The sequence below is a fragment of the Ischnura elegans genome, chromosome 3, assembly GCF_921293095.1.
Source record: "Ischnura elegans chromosome 3, ioIscEleg1.1, whole genome shotgun sequence".
In the NCBI taxonomy this organism is placed as follows: domain Eukaryota; kingdom Metazoa; phylum Arthropoda; class Insecta; order Odonata; family Coenagrionidae; genus Ischnura; species Ischnura elegans.
The window spans coordinates 64,326,192-64,345,843 of NC_060248.1; the positions used below are offsets into that span (position 1 = coordinate 64,326,192).

At 35.4% G+C, this 19,652-nt stretch overlaps 1 protein-coding gene across 3 annotated transcripts in view; it reads right to left on the minus strand.

Annotated features, from left to right (window-relative positions):
- Window positions 1-2,291: 2,291 nt before the first annotated feature.
- Window positions 2,292-19,652, minus strand: part of LOC124155934 (LIM domain kinase 1) — a 45,491-nt gene continuing 28,130 nt past the window's right edge. For all 3 annotated transcript variants that reach the window (XM_046530165.1, XM_046530163.1, XM_046530164.1), the window contains 5 exons: window positions 12,048-12,305; window positions 10,272-10,523; window positions 6,696-6,850; window positions 5,762-5,868; window positions 2,292-4,147 (listed from right to left, as the gene is read on the minus strand). In XM_046530165.1, the coding sequence (XP_046386121.1) occupies window positions 3,960-4,147; window positions 5,762-5,868; window positions 6,696-6,850; window positions 10,272-10,523; window positions 12,048-12,305 (960 nt within the window). In that variant the 3' untranslated portion in view covers window positions 2,292-3,959. The remainder of the gene's footprint in view (window positions 4,148-5,761; window positions 5,869-6,695; window positions 6,851-10,271; window positions 10,524-12,047; window positions 12,306-19,652) is intronic.

Here is a 19,652-nt window from a genome sequence, read left to right on the forward strand (position 1 = left end):
TGCATTCGCAGATGGTTTGCTGCTTGGCTTATGGGTACAATAATCGCACAGATAGAGGGATAACAGCCTTCGGAGAGTAAAAAAATAGAATAAAATAGATAATTGTGAATTGCAATCGCCTTATATGTACTGTTTGCAGATCGGTTTTGCATTTTTGGCCTCACTCATGCATTGTGTATGTTTACATTTGCTGTTGATCTGCCAAAGTTGAATCTTGTATTTGAACAATGTCAAAATGACTTTGTGTCATGAATTAATGTTTCTGTAATTTCCCGATTAAATGAATTTTCATGCTTGATTTTGTTTTTCTTTGACAATCACAATGTTTCGACCTTTTCGTCAGGTTAAATTTAGAGGCACGTTCTTAGACGAGTTCACTCGCGTGCAAAGGGGCATTACTTGATGTAGTATGGATATTTTCCAGGGGCTTGGGTAGTTAAAATAAAATAATTTATATGGAAAACGTAGTGATTTGGTAATTTTTCATCCGTAGTTGAGCATGCTCAACGACATACGCACTCGTAGTGCACTAACTTGCATTACGAGAGGTAGCACTGCTCTTTTTCGGGGGCTTTGACAGTGAAAATGGAATTATATGAAACAAAACCATGAGTTATTTCTGCGTAATGACGTAAAAATTATTTTAACTTCCGGCTTGGTCAATATTTGTATCGTACAGGAGCAGTTCATGACGAGTTCAATGGTGACTACTATGTTTGTAGAAAAAACAATGGTTGCTTAGCAACAAATTCAATCGATCTTTAATTTCCGGATTAAGATTCATAAAGTTGAAATTAATGCAATTTTCGAATTGCCAGCCATTGTTTTGCGAGTAACACTGAGTCAATTATGTTTGACTGAACACCTCAATGTCCGTTGATTATTGTCTTCCTGCAGGTCACAAGGGCTCTGATCCAGCATAAATTTATTCTTTGGGCATGTATTACTATTTATTTTCATTGTACCTTTCGCGAAAAATGCCCAAAGGCATTATTTAATAGTTAAGAACAAAAATTGGTCGTTGCCTCGTAAGACTGTGTTATAGCGGAGCCTGGCATCATGGCTAAATGTGCAATTTGGCCACACCCCCCTGGCTTCACTTCCCGCTATTAGAGAGGATAGGGCGCGCCCCCTCCAGTAACCTCTATGGTGCAGTTACATACTATAGTCAAGGGTGCCCATACCTCTCTTTCAATGCTGATATTGCATAACCCTCTGCAGGCAATCACTTTAAAAATACCCATATAATTTTATATGATGCAAGTTGTACCATATCCTCACCAATACCCCATTAACTCAGCATCACCATAAGAACAAATATTTTATATATTGCATAGTTCCTGATACTTTCTTTTGTTCATAAAAAAGACAAGTTAGAGTTACATAATCTGAGAAAGAAAACCCTAAATTATTTCAGTACTACATTCATTTAATACAGAGTTCAGGGGATCAAGATTTGAATTTTGATCTTGGTGAGTGATTATTTTCCTTATGCAATTTTTGCAATTGTGTGCTGAACTCCATAACAGTTTACAGCTGGCAAGCCTGTGTCATTAGCTAAAAAAAGAATGCCATAATAATAAACAAGTAGGCTATGCCTTAGGTTGAGAGCATTGGAATCTGAAAGAGAGCTATGGGAAAATTGAATCAGAAGGAAACTACTGCTGATGATTTAAATGAACATATGAAGCAATCAAGAGTCACTAAAAATGCTGTTAAAGAACAATAGGCATGGGAAGGAACACTCACATCAATACATGTCAAGGAACAAGATCTTTTAAATGAAACCAATCGTGTAGTTAATTGAAGTGCTGATCCTCATATTTCAATCAGAAAAGAATACGTAAGGGGAGCTAATTTGATTTAAATATCCTGAACCATTATATAAAATCTCCTTAGTCAATCTTCTGTAATCTCTTGATAGTTAACAGTGAAGGTTGCCAATATGTACAAAATTGAAAATCAATCATTTCTCTTAATTAGCTATTATTACATTTTATGTCACTGCAAGAACAATGAACTATGACATTTTTTAGCCTTAGCAGCATAAGTGAATGGAAACATCTATAAAAATCGAATTCAATTTGGAACTCATTTGAAGGCTATTAAAAACTTTCATTTGCTCTTACTTTTTACTTAATACTGGTAATACATTAAGTGCTGAATATATATTTTATCTGAAAATAAACCAATATATCCTACATAAATGTACTGGGAATAACAACTGTACAGAAAATTGCACCCTTAAATCTTCGTAGCCTGCAGGTGATGACGAACAAAAAAGAAAAACATCCTTTTCAAGTACTTCACTTTATTTAACTTGGAGATGCAAACAAAAATCAATTATTTCAAGAAAAAGCCAAAATAAAACAGTGGAACATATCAATTTAGGGGCAATGTGCTTCAGCAGCAAACAAAATTTTAGACCAAAAGTTAAACAGAACAGAAAATAAAAACAATAATTATGATCACAACACTGCATAGTCAAGCTTTCACGTACATCTCCAGCCCTTTGTGAAAAGAGGTATTTTTAAATGAGCAAAAATAACAGAACATTAAAACTATTTACATACTTTTCAAGTTACTATTTACAATTGGAATGCCTGAAATGGTTTCTTCTTATTTTTTAGAAGTAAGTATATTATTCAACCTAATAACAAAGCAAATAAATCATACTGGCAGTGGGAAAAGGATTTGGGGCATTATTTTTGGCAATGTTTAAAAATCACATGGCACTTTTGTACACAAGGTCTCAGCTAATAAATGCTACAATGAAAGAGAGGCACTGACATAGACCTATATTTCCTGAGATGAGCAAGGCCTTGCCTCCCACAGCAACCCTCACACCAACAGACTTGCTTTTGATAAACCTACCAGTTTAAACCTATGATATAGGTTGCTAAGGTTGTCCCCTTCAACCAGTTAAAGGGTAAACAAATTTCTTCACATGATCTCCACCCATTCGACAAACAGGCAGCAACAAGTGTTACAGAAGTAAACCACTTATCGTTTAGAGGCACATGATATTTTTTGAATTTTTAATTAAGTAATAACTGGAATTGGGTTAATGTAATGTACAAAATTATAAGTAATTTAGAATTACTAGCATATTATAATTTGAGATTCTTGATAAAAATTTACTTCAATTAAACTCTGTAGAGTCAAATAAAATAAAATTAAACAAAAAAGACTGTTAAATAGAATTTAGAGCATAAACTCATAATAAACAAAAATAAATCATTATAGAGAGCTGTAAACACGCTTTAAGAGTTAAGTACATGCTGCCATCAAGCAACAGGTATATAAAAAGGTTTTTATTCACACACAACCTCTCATAAGCCTCTTAAGCACCACAAAATACTTACACACACACACACATAAATGCTATCATACAAATGCTTCAATAGATATTTCACACTAATAATATCTGTCAATCAATTTCGAATAAAACTATGTATCACATTTCAGGAACAAGTGCAGCATATGATAGACCTCATACTCACTATGAAATACAAATATATTCTTCTATATTCCCAGCAATTAAAATGTTCATACATAATTTAGCAGTTGAGAATAATTGTAAAAAATTACTCTTAACTGATTACACTTTCCTTGAATCTCTATATATGATAATTTCATATGTTAATGAAAAAACCCTAAAAAAAGAGTAGTTATCAATGCATTCCTCCAGGAATGTGCAAGATGCAATTCACAGTAGACATTGTCAATTTCTCTTGGAATGTTAATTTCCAATAAAAAATTAAAACTCTAAAAAAATATGGTCCATGACTTTGAAATGATAAAAAAATGCCTTGCTACAGTAGCTGCCAAAACATGTCAGATTCATTACACAATCTGTCATAAGTGGGCAGGGACAAAAATTGTTGAGATCTTTACAGTACAACCTTCAATGAAGCCAAAAATGGCTAAATAAAACCTGCGTTTGAAGACGGGCGTCCTCAAAGAGCTGTGCTCTCGACCGGAGAGGGAGGTCTGATGGTTGGGGCCTGAGGATGTTTGGAAGGACTTCCCCTCGTGACGGTTCCCTCTTTGATCGGGCGCAGAGGAGGTGCAGTTGGAACTGATCGATGTGCTTCAGGAGTCAAGGCCTCGGGTGTAGTCGACTCTGAGGAGCTTGTGCTGCGACCTGTTGATGATGAAATTAGGTAAGACTCAAGCTTTACCCAGAGCCTGAATCACACAATTATTTTTTTTCCATCTCTTCGGAGGGACAGCTCCAGTGGCTCCAGCAAAGACAGAAAAAAATGAGTTTCTCTGGATAATTTTCTGCGATGGCTCACGGGAAAGGATCCTTTTTCCATCACTCGGCTCGTCTCTTTTTCTGTCGCTGAAACCATTGCTTGCACCACTTATTTCATTGCTTCACCCCCGCCTTTCTGTTTCTAAACGTTCTTTCCTATTCAGACTTCCTTCTTCCATTAACTCCTATGCCAAATGTGCTCCAAATTTTGATCCTTTTTTTCATCCCTCACCCAACTTGCACCATCACTATCGTAATTTTCCCCCTATTCCTCGCACCACTCGATGACTATTCTTTGTTATTTGTTTGTAAATACTGTTGAATATTTTTTGTTATTGTTGGTCACATTGCTTAATATTATGAAATTCTTTCTCCAGTCCTCTGTAATTGGCCTCGTGCTGTTTCTGGATTAAATAAATAAAATCCTTAAGCTAATCGGGACACACGGCCAGAAACAGCGAATGTAACATCATGCTTTTAACTGAATGACAGTAGTAAACACAGAAGGAATGGAATGAGCGATGGAAAAAGGGACACTGTGATTCAGAAAATAATGGGTCGAGTGATCATTTCTTTGGCCCCAGAAAAGCTACAGCTGGAGCTATCTCTCACAGAGACAGAAAAAATAATCATGTGATTCAGGTACACCTGTATCCACTTGATCTCCTGTTAGCCACATCATGATTGAGACGAAAATAAATTGGATTTCAAAAAAGTAGTCTATATAGAAAAACTGACATTTCATTGTGGGTCAACTTCATTATGTATTTCCGCTACTCTTGAGCCCAAATCTAATGTCCAAGAATGAGCTCATGTGTCTTTCTCTGTTTTTAGCAATCACACAATAGTGGCACTAAAACATAGAACCCTAAATTCCCAATTATGATGTACATTCATGCATACCCACAGGTTATTCTTTGACTGTTACCTGAGTGTCCCCAAAATTTCAAGTACAAGGTGCACTCATTTATAACGTGCAGGACACCCATAGTTATTAAAATTCATGCTCTCGAAACCATTGAAATTCAGGTTTCAGGAATAGCATCTTTTCACTGAGTTAACATCTGAATACTTAAATATATTTTTTAAGAAGTACCTACCTAATAATACTTATCCATAATATGCACATTATCCACGAAAATTTAGGGTAGAATGAATGGAGAGAATAACCAAAGGCAAAAATTCTAATCAAGATCAGCCACCATTTTTTGGGTATATAGATATAATTTTTGATGTTCAATGCCCAAATACATGGTTTCAAGTTAATGGACTTGTGGCTTTTTTAAAGAAAATTTTAAAACTTGTAGGATATAACCAAATATGTATCATAATCAATATTACCTTGGGCTAATATAATTGATTGTCATACATTTCCTAGACATTTTGCCACAGAGAAATTTAGACCAGCACCATTTTTTTAGTCTCATCTCTGATTAGATTTTTGCCCTCCAGCTAAATAGCAAGTTCAGGTAACAGTTAATGTCAAACTTTCAAACTTACCAGTGTAATGGTATATATCATACTCCAGGTCATAAGGCATTGCAGCTCCCACAGAAAGGTGCATAGCTAATCCTTCTAGCCATACCTCCATCACTTCAAAAGGCGGGCTAAATGGAATAAAGAAATTAAAATAAATACGAAAAGTGACTGCTTGGCATTGCTCATTAAAATAAAGAAGCAAGAATATAGCTCACATGACATTCAATTACACAATTAACAAACGCAACAGTCCATAAAAGCAAAAGTAGTATGGCAAAATGTATTCCAAATCATCACTGGGTTTTTTGTACAACTATACTCCATTCAGTAACATATATTTCCAAGATTGCCTTTTTGTGTTAAGAAACTATTCAAAGAGGATATTAACACAAATTAAAGCAATGCCATCAACTTACACAGAATAATCAATGCATAGACCACTACAATCAATGAGTTTTTGTTGCAGTGAGGTGTAAATAAATCATACAAATCAGCCGGGCATGTCAAACTCAGCATTTTTCTTTTTAATAGAGACAGAAAACAATAACATTCACAACTAAAATGTTTTTTTACTTCTATTTGTGGTATTGAATTCTTCCTAAGCGTTTTATTCAGAGTAAGCAGCTCCTTTACCCACACTTAACACTCTACCACTTCTTAAATACTATGTGAAGGTTCCAAGAAAATTTCCAAGAGGAAATTTTGCCAAATGCTAAATATTTGCCTAACTTTTATCAAGTTTTTATCTAAATGGAATTATGCTGCAATTGATTAGAATTACAACACAATGATGTAGGAGTGATTCATCTCTCAGAAAAAATATACGGAAGGCTGATAATGTTAAAATGATACATCTAATATGTTTCCCATACAGAGGTGCAAACATAATGTAAAATCACAGAGTACATTAACAAAGACAATTCTATTTGTTGATAAGAGTGTAATGATTACATACCGTTTGTCTGGATTGAGATCACAGCAAAGAAAAGCAACCCTGAAGAATGGTTCAGGACACTCAGAGCAAAATTTCTCACGAAATATGTTTTGATTGAGGCCAAAGTCTGATGACCGAGGAAGGAAATCTGGGTCAGCATGAACACGGCCAATTATCTGAAGGCAAGACAGAAACGTTGTCATTCACTACATTCATACAGAAAAACACAAAAATTAAAAGAAACTATGGCAATGGAACACACAGCATTGACCTCTGAATAATCAATTAACCCTCATATGGATTTGCTGCACCTTAGCAGTGCTCGTGGTTTTAAAAATGAGGTAAAAATTTTCCATTCCCATGGATCATTTTGAAATTTTCAGTAGTCTTTTTTTTCTTAGTCTACAAATATATTTTTGTTTGCACGTGGATAGTTTTAATTTTATTGGCCTCTAATGAAAAAAGTTACATCTTTGGATTTATGGTGCTGCTACAGCACCAAGAATTTCCTAGTCACTACATCGCTGACTGCACTCTCAACACTATTTTCAAAGTCATTATGTTTTGTATGAAATACTATGATCTTTTTATTATATTATTTAATTTTTAACCTTTATAAACAAAATTAAGTTGTTTAATATAACGAAAATATTACTATACCAATTTTGCTTTGCCTTTTAACTAAAAATCATAATCTATGCCTCTTTATTATGTTCATTAACAAAACTTCATCTCTTTTCAAGAATATTTTTATGAACTCATGGCTAGCCATGGATGTTTTTTCCATGGCCTCCAACTTAATTTGGCTTAGGTACCTTCTCCACTCCGTGTACCTGCTGTGGTATTGGTCACCTTTGGGGAAATCTCAGGGTGCTGTCGCAGGGAACTACACCAAGCTGCAATTCTAAGAAAATTTTAACAAATTGTGTTATCCGAATTCGTAGACTAATGCTTCTTTACCTTTGTGTGGAAATTTCTTATCGAATGAGTCGCTGTAACGCAGCAGGGGACTCAGAGGCAGGGGGAAAATATGGCAGTAAAGGCCAAGTTTGAAAGGTATTAAAAAAATAAAACACAGCACTGCTGCGGCACCGTAAATCCAACGATGTAACTAAATTCGTTGTAAATCCACATTAACAAGGTTAACATGGAGTGGTTTGGTTCTATTTTTGTTTTCGGGACTGATTTGGTTCTTATCATCAGTTCTCGGCCCCTATTCAAAATTGTAATTTCTAATCAAGCATTTCATTAAGTTAACTTGATTTTTATAAGCTATTGATAGAGGCACCAAGTTTTTGCAAAATCTAGTACACCGACGATAGTGAGAAATTTGCCTGGTTTGGTAAAAAAACATGCTTTGCTATTTGAATTTAGGCTGGACTCTAAGAAAAAACCCAACAAGATTGAATTTTTTTTCGTTGGTTTGGTGAGAAAGACATTCATTCACCATTTAAAAGTCAAACACAAAGGAACATCGTTGTTCCACCCGAGCTATTAATTTTTTCCACAATTAAGTCTTTTTCACAACAGGTCCCAGAATGGTTCATAGTGGAGATTGTATTTATTTCGTATAAGCCACAAAAAGTTAGTCATAGTCCAGCAAATGCTAGCCAAATAAAGGATACAGTGGAACTTGGTTAGTACGTTTCTGAAGGGACCACGAAAAATGAACGTACTAACCAGGAAAACGTACTAACGAGGAAAGTAAATAATAGCAGTCGGGGTTATTGCAATCAGTGAAAAAGTCGTCATAATTACAATTACTATCGGTAGTTCTCATAGGATCGCCTTCCTGAACTCTTTTCACATTTAAAATCAAGAAAATGAGCGCTACATTGAAAAACAATACCATGTGAATAAAAATCGCAATTTTTCATAGATTTCCGAAGACTATTCCATGATTACGGCGTCGATCTCCCGTGATTTATCCTATATATATTTACAGAACGAGGACGAGTGAAGCTCAGACAAGCGAAGACTAGTCATTTTTCTTTCACACAGCGTACTCGGAGAATATAACAACAACCCGGAGTAAGTCAACTGGTTTTTTAAACATCATAAAAATTGGGCAAAATTATATTGACTTTCAAATTACGGCAACAGCCGTAGACATTCGCTTCTGGAATGATACCATTTCGATTGTAAAATCGATCGATATATCGACTGATGACACGCAAGATTATTAGATTACGACGTAATTTCAAGAAAATTTTATATTAGACAGTTGAAATTTACTTTCAAAATTTGTCTAATGTCGTCTGCTTTCGTTCCGAGATCAAGTATTTTTAAGCTAAGCTTCGCGTGGAGATCCAGAGCATCGTCTGCTCCCGCAACAGTAGTCAAGTAAATACGCACGACGTCGAGTTTATGGAGCAGTACTGCTTTAGATAATGTGGGAATTGTCTAATACCGTTAAGACTCATTTCTTCATCATGATAACTCGTGCAATAGCAACAATTGCCCACTCACGAACTTTGTGCGCAGCAGTGGGCACTCCCAAGCGCTCCAAAGGCAACAGAAAGTGAGGAGCTCGGGGTGGGGAAAATTGGGGCTTCTTATTGGCTGTAGTTTTTCGTAGTCAGACATTCCTGAAAAATGGGCGCATTTTATTTTTCATCACGTCACAAGAATTCAGAAATGCATTTGGATAAATTACGGTAGAAGAAAGAGATGTGGAATGAATGGAAGAATGTTAATGGCTAATAATAATAAATTAAATCATGAATTCAGACGTTTGCGACCCTTAAGAAGACACAAGAGAACGAATTGCGGGTTGCGTCACGGCAAGCAATTGAGCGTACTAACCAGGAAAGCGCAATTTTTTCAAACGTACTAACCAAATTCTTTTACCTGTATTTTGTTCGGATGGTACCGGGACCGAGGGAAATCGCCGTACTAAGGAGGAAAACGTACTAAGGAGGAACGTACTAACCAAGTTCCACTGTATTTAAGGCTCTACAACATTATTCAAATTTCTAAAGGAAAAACAACCAAGCATGTTTCATCCAGTACCAGGCTTTGAATTTCTTAAATTTTTTTTCACCTGAAAACAATTCCGAATGCAAAAAAAAGTAGTGGACACCTAAAGTGAAATTGGCCTCATTATTGATTAATGTTTCCGTGATAAAAACAATAAAAATTAAACTTGTTCATCATTTGAAAACACTTCATAACATATGCATGCTGCTTCTTGCCAATATGCAGTTAATGGCTAGAACAACTTTTTTACAACAACTAGAGTTCTTTCAATAATATTATTATTCTTCAGTGTTTATTCCTGGATTCCAATCTTAAAAAATCATGCATTGTAAAAACCTTATATTACTACAATTTAATAATTTCTTCATTAATAGATTATTTATCAATCAATTTACAATTATGCACATTTTGATTTAGCCATCAAAATTTCTGTCAAGAGTATTTGTTAAATTTGGCAATGCTGTAAGTTTATCACACTTCAAGTCACTTCAGTGTATTTTTCTCATTTCTTAATGATTTCAGCTTATCGATTAACTTCTAAATGAATGGTCCCAATGCTAAAATTACAATTTATTTTAGCCACGATGTTACACATACCAATTTAATTTGTATTCTTACCTCACATAGAACAATTCCAAATGAAAATATGTCAACCTTTTCATCATACTTCTTGCCCTTCATCATCTCTGGTGCCATCCAATATGGATTTCCTACAACTGTATACCTCTTTTTCCTCTCACACCGCTTCCTTCCACATATTTGTTTGCCATATCTACGCCTATCAGTTCCCCCTGCAGGTGACCCTCCAAGCCCTCCACTTTGTGAAATGATGCGGGCTAATCCAAAATCCGCAACAACCACTGTTTTGTCCTGAAACAAAAAAATACTATTACAGAGAGAAATAATTTTTTTATTCTTGTGCATAAAAAAGTTTGTTCATCATATAAGATATAAGAAAATTAAGGTACAAAAGTTAGCATTCATGCACAAAGTGAATTTTAAACACTAGAAGGACCTAGGGTTGATCAGCTTTCTAAAAGGTGCAAAAACAGGCATTTTCACAGGAAAAATGAATTATTCACATTTTTCCTCATCATATCCATTGATGATATCTTTAAAGTTACTTATCCACTCATCAAATAAGCGACAGAGTTTTGAGAGGGTATTGTGCTATCTCATGGTAAGGCAGGCCATTTGAAAGATATTGAAACCCAAAAAAGATGCAGCAACTTGGTGACTGGAAGCTACTTACTACAGTACTCTCTCGTTATTACGAAGTTCACGGGACTGAAAAACCGGAGGCTCGTAATAACAAAGTTCGTATGAACATTTCTTTCAGGAATCGTCGAAAAAAAGATATGTGCGATTAAATTACGTGCAAATATATAAAAACAAAAAAATTCGTTTCAGATTCTCAACAGAAGAATGTGGCATAACGTAATCAAGGGTTCCTATCTTCCAGTCCTCAATATATGAACTAGATGCATTCCGAGAACTTGTTTGTAAGTTGATAAACCTTGAGTCCAGCCTCTTAGCAGTCATAAAATTGTTTATCCAGTCATTTTGCGAAATAATATACATATGTTCCTTTCTCAAAAAATATAAACTAAGATTTGAATTATTTGTCTTTTGAGCAGCGTTTACTATTTTTAAATGAAATTCTACGATAAATAATAACTTATTACTCGATTTCAGTATAAACATCACATGGAAATTGTTGCTGCATTAAATGCATTAATATTGACGGTAGAACTTCATTCAAAATTTGAAAATTCTCAGAATAAAACAAGGAATCCAATTCGAAGTATGCAATTTACGTTCAAGCAACAATTATCCACATAACTAATTCATATAAACAAAGCATGATTGACCGCAAACCAATGCTCTGGTAGTGTTAGAAAGGGAGGGAGCCCACCTATCCTTGGAGTTCGAGATAATGCGGGATACCCAGTGGGAAGGGTGGAAAAAGGTAGGTGCTGAGACTGTGTGATTATCCGCGACACACTTCTTAACGAATGTCCTGCAAAAATGCTCCGTACGGAGGGGACGGAAGAATCTCTTGGGGCTCAGTACAGCAGTCATGCTAAGACGAGAACTCAAACGTCTCGAAAGGGTTAAACTTGGTGAATTTAAGATGGGCATTAATTGTTATCTGCCACCACCATACAGTAACTGGCAGTGCATTGTGCATGGTTGTTACACACTGCCAAATACATTATATGCTGGAATCCAAATCTTGCTATGACTTATTTTTACCACATATAATGTATATTATTAAGAAAAATAATTAGGTGAAATTGATTAGTAAGCTCAATTTCAAGACTGTAAACCACAGAAAAAGATGATTATATTTAATTAAATTACCGCACAATGTATAATCAAATAAGGGCTTACCTCTCTCACAAGACAGTTATGAGAATTCAGGTCTCGATGTATTATATTCATAGAGTGAAGATAGGCCATCCCTGATGCAATGTCTTTGGCAAAACAAACCCGCTGCTCCCACGGTAAAGGTTCCGAAAGATCATGAATCAGGTCTTTAAGTGTTCCTCCACCAATATACTCAGTCACAAGCACCAATTTTTTGTCTTTATACAGAACACCTATAAACCTCAAGACATTGTGATGATGAAGACTCCTTAGAACTGCCACCTTTAATTAAAATACCATACATCAACTTAGTAGAGTTATTAATAAATACAAAATAGATTCAAATTAAATCATAGAGAAATGTTACTCCATAACCTAAAAAAAGGATTAAGACAATAAATAAATTGCTGATAGTCACTCAATGATAGTATTTCTCTGCTTCTTCTAGAAAGTATCACAAACCAAGTTGTTTTTTCATTGAAACACAGAAGGCTTAACAAAAAATAGAGAACAAAGTTAACCGCATCTACCAACAGATAACAAAATTATTTACAAGTTTAAATAAAATTTGAGCCAGTTGAGTTTGCTGTCCCAAACAACATGAAAAACCATGCACTCAATACCAAGAACTAAAGTATGTGTCCTAAAACACCACAGAGTAACTTCTTCATGAATCCTTAAGACAGATAATATTCAGACAAAAAAGGCGACACACAGTGAAGTAAAAATCATGGATTAAAAAAGAGATTGAGAAAATGACAAGACACCAATATTTCCTTATATTCTACCTGACCTGTGAAACTCTCCAACTGGTCAATAGCTACATACAGAGAGCTACATCTGGCAGAGTATGAGAGGAGATGGAAAAGATTGGAGGAGCAAAAATCCAGTGATATGGCAGATTTGTAGCACATAGTAAATGAAATTGCAGTGCAGACAGAGAAAAAGAAATGAGAAACTGCCCTCATAGATATGAAAGACACCTTCAGCATGATCATAAATGTTAGTGCCTATAATTTAATGCACTGAAATTCAGGATTCTTTCCTGATATTTTTTTCAAGGATTTCAAACACAATCAAGGTGCTGTATTGGAATTTATAATTGCTTTCAACCCAATTACCCATCAACATGATGAACTCATGAGTGCAATTGAAGAGCTATCTACATGAAAAACCTGAGTGGCTTAAATTCATTCTATCCATTTTGTGTTTGAACATGCCCACCACCAATGAATGCATACCGAGGTGGGTGGGAGGGCATACAAGAGTAGAAATGAAAGAGAAGGGTAAGGTGCTAGGGATAGACCATCGGATCACTTGTGCTCCACTTGTGGTGTCATTGTGTCCTTGTATTCCAGCATTCATTTGTCTTTTACAATAAACGGGTTGTGGCAGCCTTCTTGTCTCAGTTGGACCTTGATCATTCCCCTCCTCCCCATAACTTGGACTTTTGGAATGTTCCTTTGGTGAAGTCAGTTCATAGCTGAGGCCAGTACAGGCCCCACCAGTCCAAGAGCCCATCAGATGCATTACATTGCTTGGCACAGTATTGGCTTTTCTAAAGGCCTGGTTACACGGTACATTAGAATGTACAAGAATCTGTACATTTTTCTGAATGGTTTTCTGAACAGATTCTTGTATATTCTCATGGACAAGATCCACGAGTAGGTGGTTACACGGTACATTTTTTCGGACATTTTTTCGTACATTTTTAACCCTAGAAGGGCACACTGGGGTCCAGTGGACCCCAGGAGTTTTTTTCTTTGCTGTAACTTTTGTAATGCACAAAATATTGAAAGCTCATACCAATGTAAATTTCCTTTCATATCTTAGTAAAAGTTTCATGTGTGTGGTGATTTTTTCAACGCGCTTATTGCTTTATAATTTAATGTTGAAAATGGTCTGGGGTCCATTGGACCCCAGTGTGCACTTCATGAAATTTTTTTGAAATTGCAAAAAAAAATTAACACATTTGTTTATTGCTTTTTTTGCTGCAAATACATTTGTTATAATAGTATTTATACGTTTATAGTAATTAAAATGTCATTTATCATTTTTTATCACTTTGGGATATTTGAGGACATCAACTTTTTTTGTGAAATATCTTGGTTTCCTCTTTTGCAAATAATTTAGGAACTTCGGAGTGAAAGACGTACCAACAAACTTCAATGGAATTGATTGTAAGGCAATAGTTTTGAACATATATTACTCATAATAGTAAACTATTCATCAAACATTGACGTTTGAAATCATTTGGAGATCGAAAGAGAGAGCGAAATTTGGTTTCGGATGTGCCTGGATCAAAAGGAGCAGCGCGCGACGTCAAAACTCCCCGGCAAGCTTGGGAATTACTGTTGGATAGCGCTTTACGAAATAAAATAATGACGCACACAATTGAGGAAATACAACGGCAGCATCAAAATGTCACAATTCCTCAATCGTACCACAGTGATGTAGATGTTGAGGAGATTGAGGCTTTTTTTGGACTTCCATATTTTTCTGGGGTGCAGAAGACGTGCCACACAAATTTGTATGAACTGTGGTCAACTGAGTTTGGATCTACGTTGTATCAATGCACCATGTCTCTTCACCGATTCCTGTTTTTGCTGTCAACCTTGCGTTTTGATGATAAAAACACGAGAATGCAGCGAAGAACGATCGATAAATTTGCGCCACTTCGTAAAATTTGGGAAGGGTTTGTAGATAATTGCAAGAAATGTTACACTCCTCATGAGTATTGTACAGTAGATGAACAACTTCTCGGTTTTTGAGGCCGTTGCCCCTTTTGGATATATATGAAAGGAAAGCCAGGTAAGTATGGCATAAAAATTGTAATGACGAATGATGCAAAAACGTTTTACATGGTAAATGCCTATCCTTACATAGGAAAAGTAGTTACCAATCCAGATGAAACTGTTCCGACATATTATGTACGGACATTGTCAACACAAATTCATGGCACGAATAGAAATATTACGTGCGACAATCGGTTCACTTCTGTTGAGCTTGTAAAGAAGATGCTAAAAGATTATTCAATAACGATGGTGGGCACCATTCGTAAAAACAAGCATCAAATTCCAGTGGATTTTACAAGAAGCTGTTGTTCAATCTTCACGATTTGCCTTTGATCCTGACATGACCCTGGTGTCTTTCACACCGAAAAGAAATAAAATAGCGCCTTTGTTGTCATCTTTTCATTTGGATGAAGCTATAAATGAAGACAATGGAAAGCCCGAGAGTATTTGCATGTATAATGCCACTAAAGGAGGAACAGACACATTTGACCAACTGTGTCATGAATATACAACAGCCAGAAAAACCCTTCGATGGCCAATGCGGATTTTCTATGGCATGCTAGACCAAGCTGGTATAAACGCAATGGTTCTTTACTCTCATATTGATAGTAATGAAAAAATAAATCGGAGAAAATTTTTGAAAAACTTGGCTTTGTCACTCATCAAACCTTATTTGCATCAACGGATTTTGAAAAAAAACCTGCGTTCTTCAATCAGGAATACTATTACGGAAATTTTAAAAATTGAAACATCAGTAATTGATAAACCTGAAATCCTTCACAGCAAAATACGATGCAGCTCATGCCCAAGGAATAGAGACAGAAAAACAAGAATTATTTGCTCATCGTGTCGCGCTCCGATGTGTGACGAGCACCGAAGTTATCTGTGTACTACCTGTACTGGAGTGAGAAATTAACAGCAAAGCATTTTTTTCTAAAAATTTATATTTTACCTGTAAAATAAATAATAGCAATGTGCATTTTGGAGCAATAGGAAGTCCTAATGAAATTTGTGAAAAAAAAATAAAAAAAATACACTGGAAAATTTTGTTGTTTTCAATTGTTAAAAGTAATACGTTTTATGGAAAGAAAAAATATGAAACATTTTTTTACATGAACTACACAATGTAATACTTAAGCTGTTATAACTATTTGTCTGTACATCTAAAGAATTCGTAAGAGTAAATAAAAGTAGGATTGGTGACTTTCTTAAAGAATTTTTATGTCTTTAGAATGAAAAATATTGTTTTACTTTCATTTTAATATGTTTAAATAACTTATCTTTACATATTTGTGTAAGAAACACTTCTATTATTGATATTTACTATATTAATAGTAAAAAAATATCAGGGGGTTGAAATTAAAAATTTTTACATGCAAACTTTTTTAAAAGTACTAGAATAATAAGATCCTTACCTCAAATGTACTTGCCGAAAATTTCGCGGATGAATAATGTTTTATAGCTGAGATATGAGTCTTTAAAAATAATCTTCAATGACTGTTTGAAAACACGTGACGGAGCGTGCGTGCGTTACATCACGGCCTGGAATCCACTGATGACAGACTGAGGAAGTGGATAGAAAAACTGTCTATGTAGGGACTCAAACGCAAATTTGGCGAATATAATTGCTGCTTTAACGTCAAACTTCGGATTGTGAATATATTGGGTTGCCAAGGCGTTGTTGAAATAAATAAAGGCGATTGTTTGGGGGGCTTTGGAAAGATTAAATTAAATTAAGTTGATTGCAGATTGTGATCTACGTTACACATCTACATCATTTGCTTAATGTAGTAAGTATATTGCAGCACGGGCCTTCAATAGAAAAACGTGTGAAAACCATATAAATCGTGTATCCCATAAAACCATATAAAGTGCCCCGACGTCTAGTGCCTCTATTTACTCGCAGGAGAAGTTTTTTGCTTGTGTTCGAAGGGACAAAAATAAGAGGAATAAGTGGTTGATGATTCACAGAATGGAGTCAAATACATTATCTATATTGTCAACGGGATATCCTCAACGTAAGTATACTCTTAAATCAGGGTTACCGCAGGATTTTATCAAGTTACTTATTTCACTTTGTAAACAACTCTATTAATGTACCTATCATTCTACCCATTGTAGGATCAAATTATAAGGAAAGTGGCTGTTTACGAGAATAAATACTGATTACGATTAAACCACGGTGAAAAATAAGGAATGTAATGGGCGGCCGGCCTCTCGTCACAAGGAGCCCCTAACAAGGAATATTCACGAAGTGTCTTTCGCCGATATCGTTAAAATTTTGTTGGATAGTAGTGTTCCATAATAAAAGCACATTTTCAAAATTTCTCGTGCCCTTAAGCCTTGTGATATAAAAAACATGACATAATAAAGGCAGTTGAATTTTAGACTTGAAAGCGAGTGTGTCGTGATTTCTCTCCATCCTTCTCCTGTGAATCGGCGCACGCTACAGGAATATACGAGAAATATGAGGTTTTTGGCAAGGTAAATTCAATATTTATTACTGCGATGCCCATAACGTTCGCTGCATGTCAACGCAACACCTAAAATTTCGACTCGTTTTGCAGCCGGTCTCGATTCAAAAACAGGAACTTGAGTAAATGCAGCGTAAATAGCACTTGAAACTTATTTCTTTGACTATCACATGCTTTTTTATGGCTTTTTAACGATCATTTGGATCTCAATCTTGGACAATTCTCGCGGTTCATACATTCAGCGCCTTTCCATCTGATCCTTCCTTTCACCCATCCCCTTTTCTTGTGTTCCATTCTTTCGCTACCCATATCCAATCAGTGAGATATCCAAGTCAAGCAAGATCATATCAAATCGAAAAAACTATCGGGGCCGTACGTAAACAAAGAAGTCGCCTATACAAGCCAGATGAAATGAATGTGTCGTTTTCGTAGTCTGCCACCAGGTGACTCTGAGGTCAAATTGTATGATTGTCTGAACGAAATTAGAGCAGGCGTTCAGAAATTCATACATTCTTACATTTTGCGTGGTTACACGGTGCATTTTCACGTTCATTCTGAGATTCAGACATTCTCACATTTTCTTGTACATTCTCATGTACCGTGTAACCAGGCCTTAAGCAATTAATACTGGAAATGAGGTGAAGACCATCTAGTATATGTTTTGTAATACAGTCCACATCCTAATGAAATCCTCGAAATAATGTGTTACCTAAACAGTGCAATGATTATGTGGTGAAAGGGGATATGTTTAAGAATGATAAAACGTAGGGAGCCTAATTATATTACACTTTTCAGTACTGTGGTGAAATAGGAGTCTACATAAAGGAAGAAAACAGAAAGAAAACAAATCCTTCACCAGCGGCAGAAATGGAAAAAGGACTCCGAAAACCAATAAACTGACATGATAAAAGAACACAAATGGTAATTTCCACACTTTTAATATAAACTCAACAACCAACCATGGTTTCAACACATTGCGTCATTTTCAAGGAAAATATCAAGGTATCCTTGAAAATGACCCAATGCGATGAAACCATGGTCGGTTGTTGAGTTTTGAATTAAAAATGTGGATACTATCATTTTTGTTTTTTTATCATGGATACATCAAACTTCCACAAAATCGAGCCTAAAACGATTTTATTCATCAATAAACTGACGATAAGACACATGTAGAGATACTTCCTAAAATTTGAAAAAAGAAAATGAGCAACCATGAATCCCCTAAATGTTACAATCAAGTTGCAAATTTTCAGTAGTTACACATCCAATGATAACATGAAGACATTGTCCATTGTCAAAATATGAAATCAGGCCTTAGAAATTATTATTATTATATATTGCTGCAATTAGGCAATTGCCTGGTGGCAGCATTAGATTTACACATATGAATAACAAATGTACCACTCTAATAACTAACTAATAATAAGGAATAGTGGTAAGCAAGTAGAAAACCTTCCAAAAATTTTGAGAGGAGATTCATCAAGGAAGCATTTAGAAGGATAAAAGAATGAAATCAAACTGAAGGGTGATGTAGTTGCAACCTGAGTCAAAGCTTCCTTCATAAGTCACATATTTTGCAAGACAAATAACATCAAATTCGGCCAACTATATTGTATAATTCTAAAAACAATTTATTCTAATTTTTTTTGAATATGTGAAAGAACTATAGATTTCACAATATTTCATGTCCTCAGGAACCTCCTCCTGTCTTCCCATATCAACAAGTTTCCATATTGAGCTTAGCATATAATTTGGTCTCATAAATTAGAAAATATTCCAATAAAAGTTTTCAGTCATAGAAGTGCTAGTTTCTGTGATTGCAGAGGAAAGGAACTACCCTTTCCTCACATTCCATAGGGGATAGAGAAGGAATAAAGTGAGTATTACCCTACACTAGTGAGTTAAGAAAGAGGCCATTACTAATTCCCTCTCCATCTTAATGGAAAAAATTTCTGACAATTTCTTCTTTCCAAAAATACTTTTCGTGCTGTCCTTCACACTGAAATCCCTATGAGGAATTTCTATTTTGCAATAAATTCCATTTCTCTAGGTCCGCCAGCAGTTTAAATACAGAATATTCCACCTTAAAACTGCCATAGCTAGCGGAGCAGTTCAGCACAAAATACAGCCCTCCATATTTGTATTTGTAAATGTATTATATACAGTAAAACCTCTATGTAGTGAACCTCTTTATATCATAAACCTCCGTACATCATACCACCCCTACGGTCCCGTCTGATTTACATGTAAATTAATAGGCAAACCTCTATGTAGTGAACCTCTTTATATCGTAAAACCTCCACTTATCATACCAAGGAGATACCCCCGAGACGGCCTAACTACCTCTGAAAATCGTACCG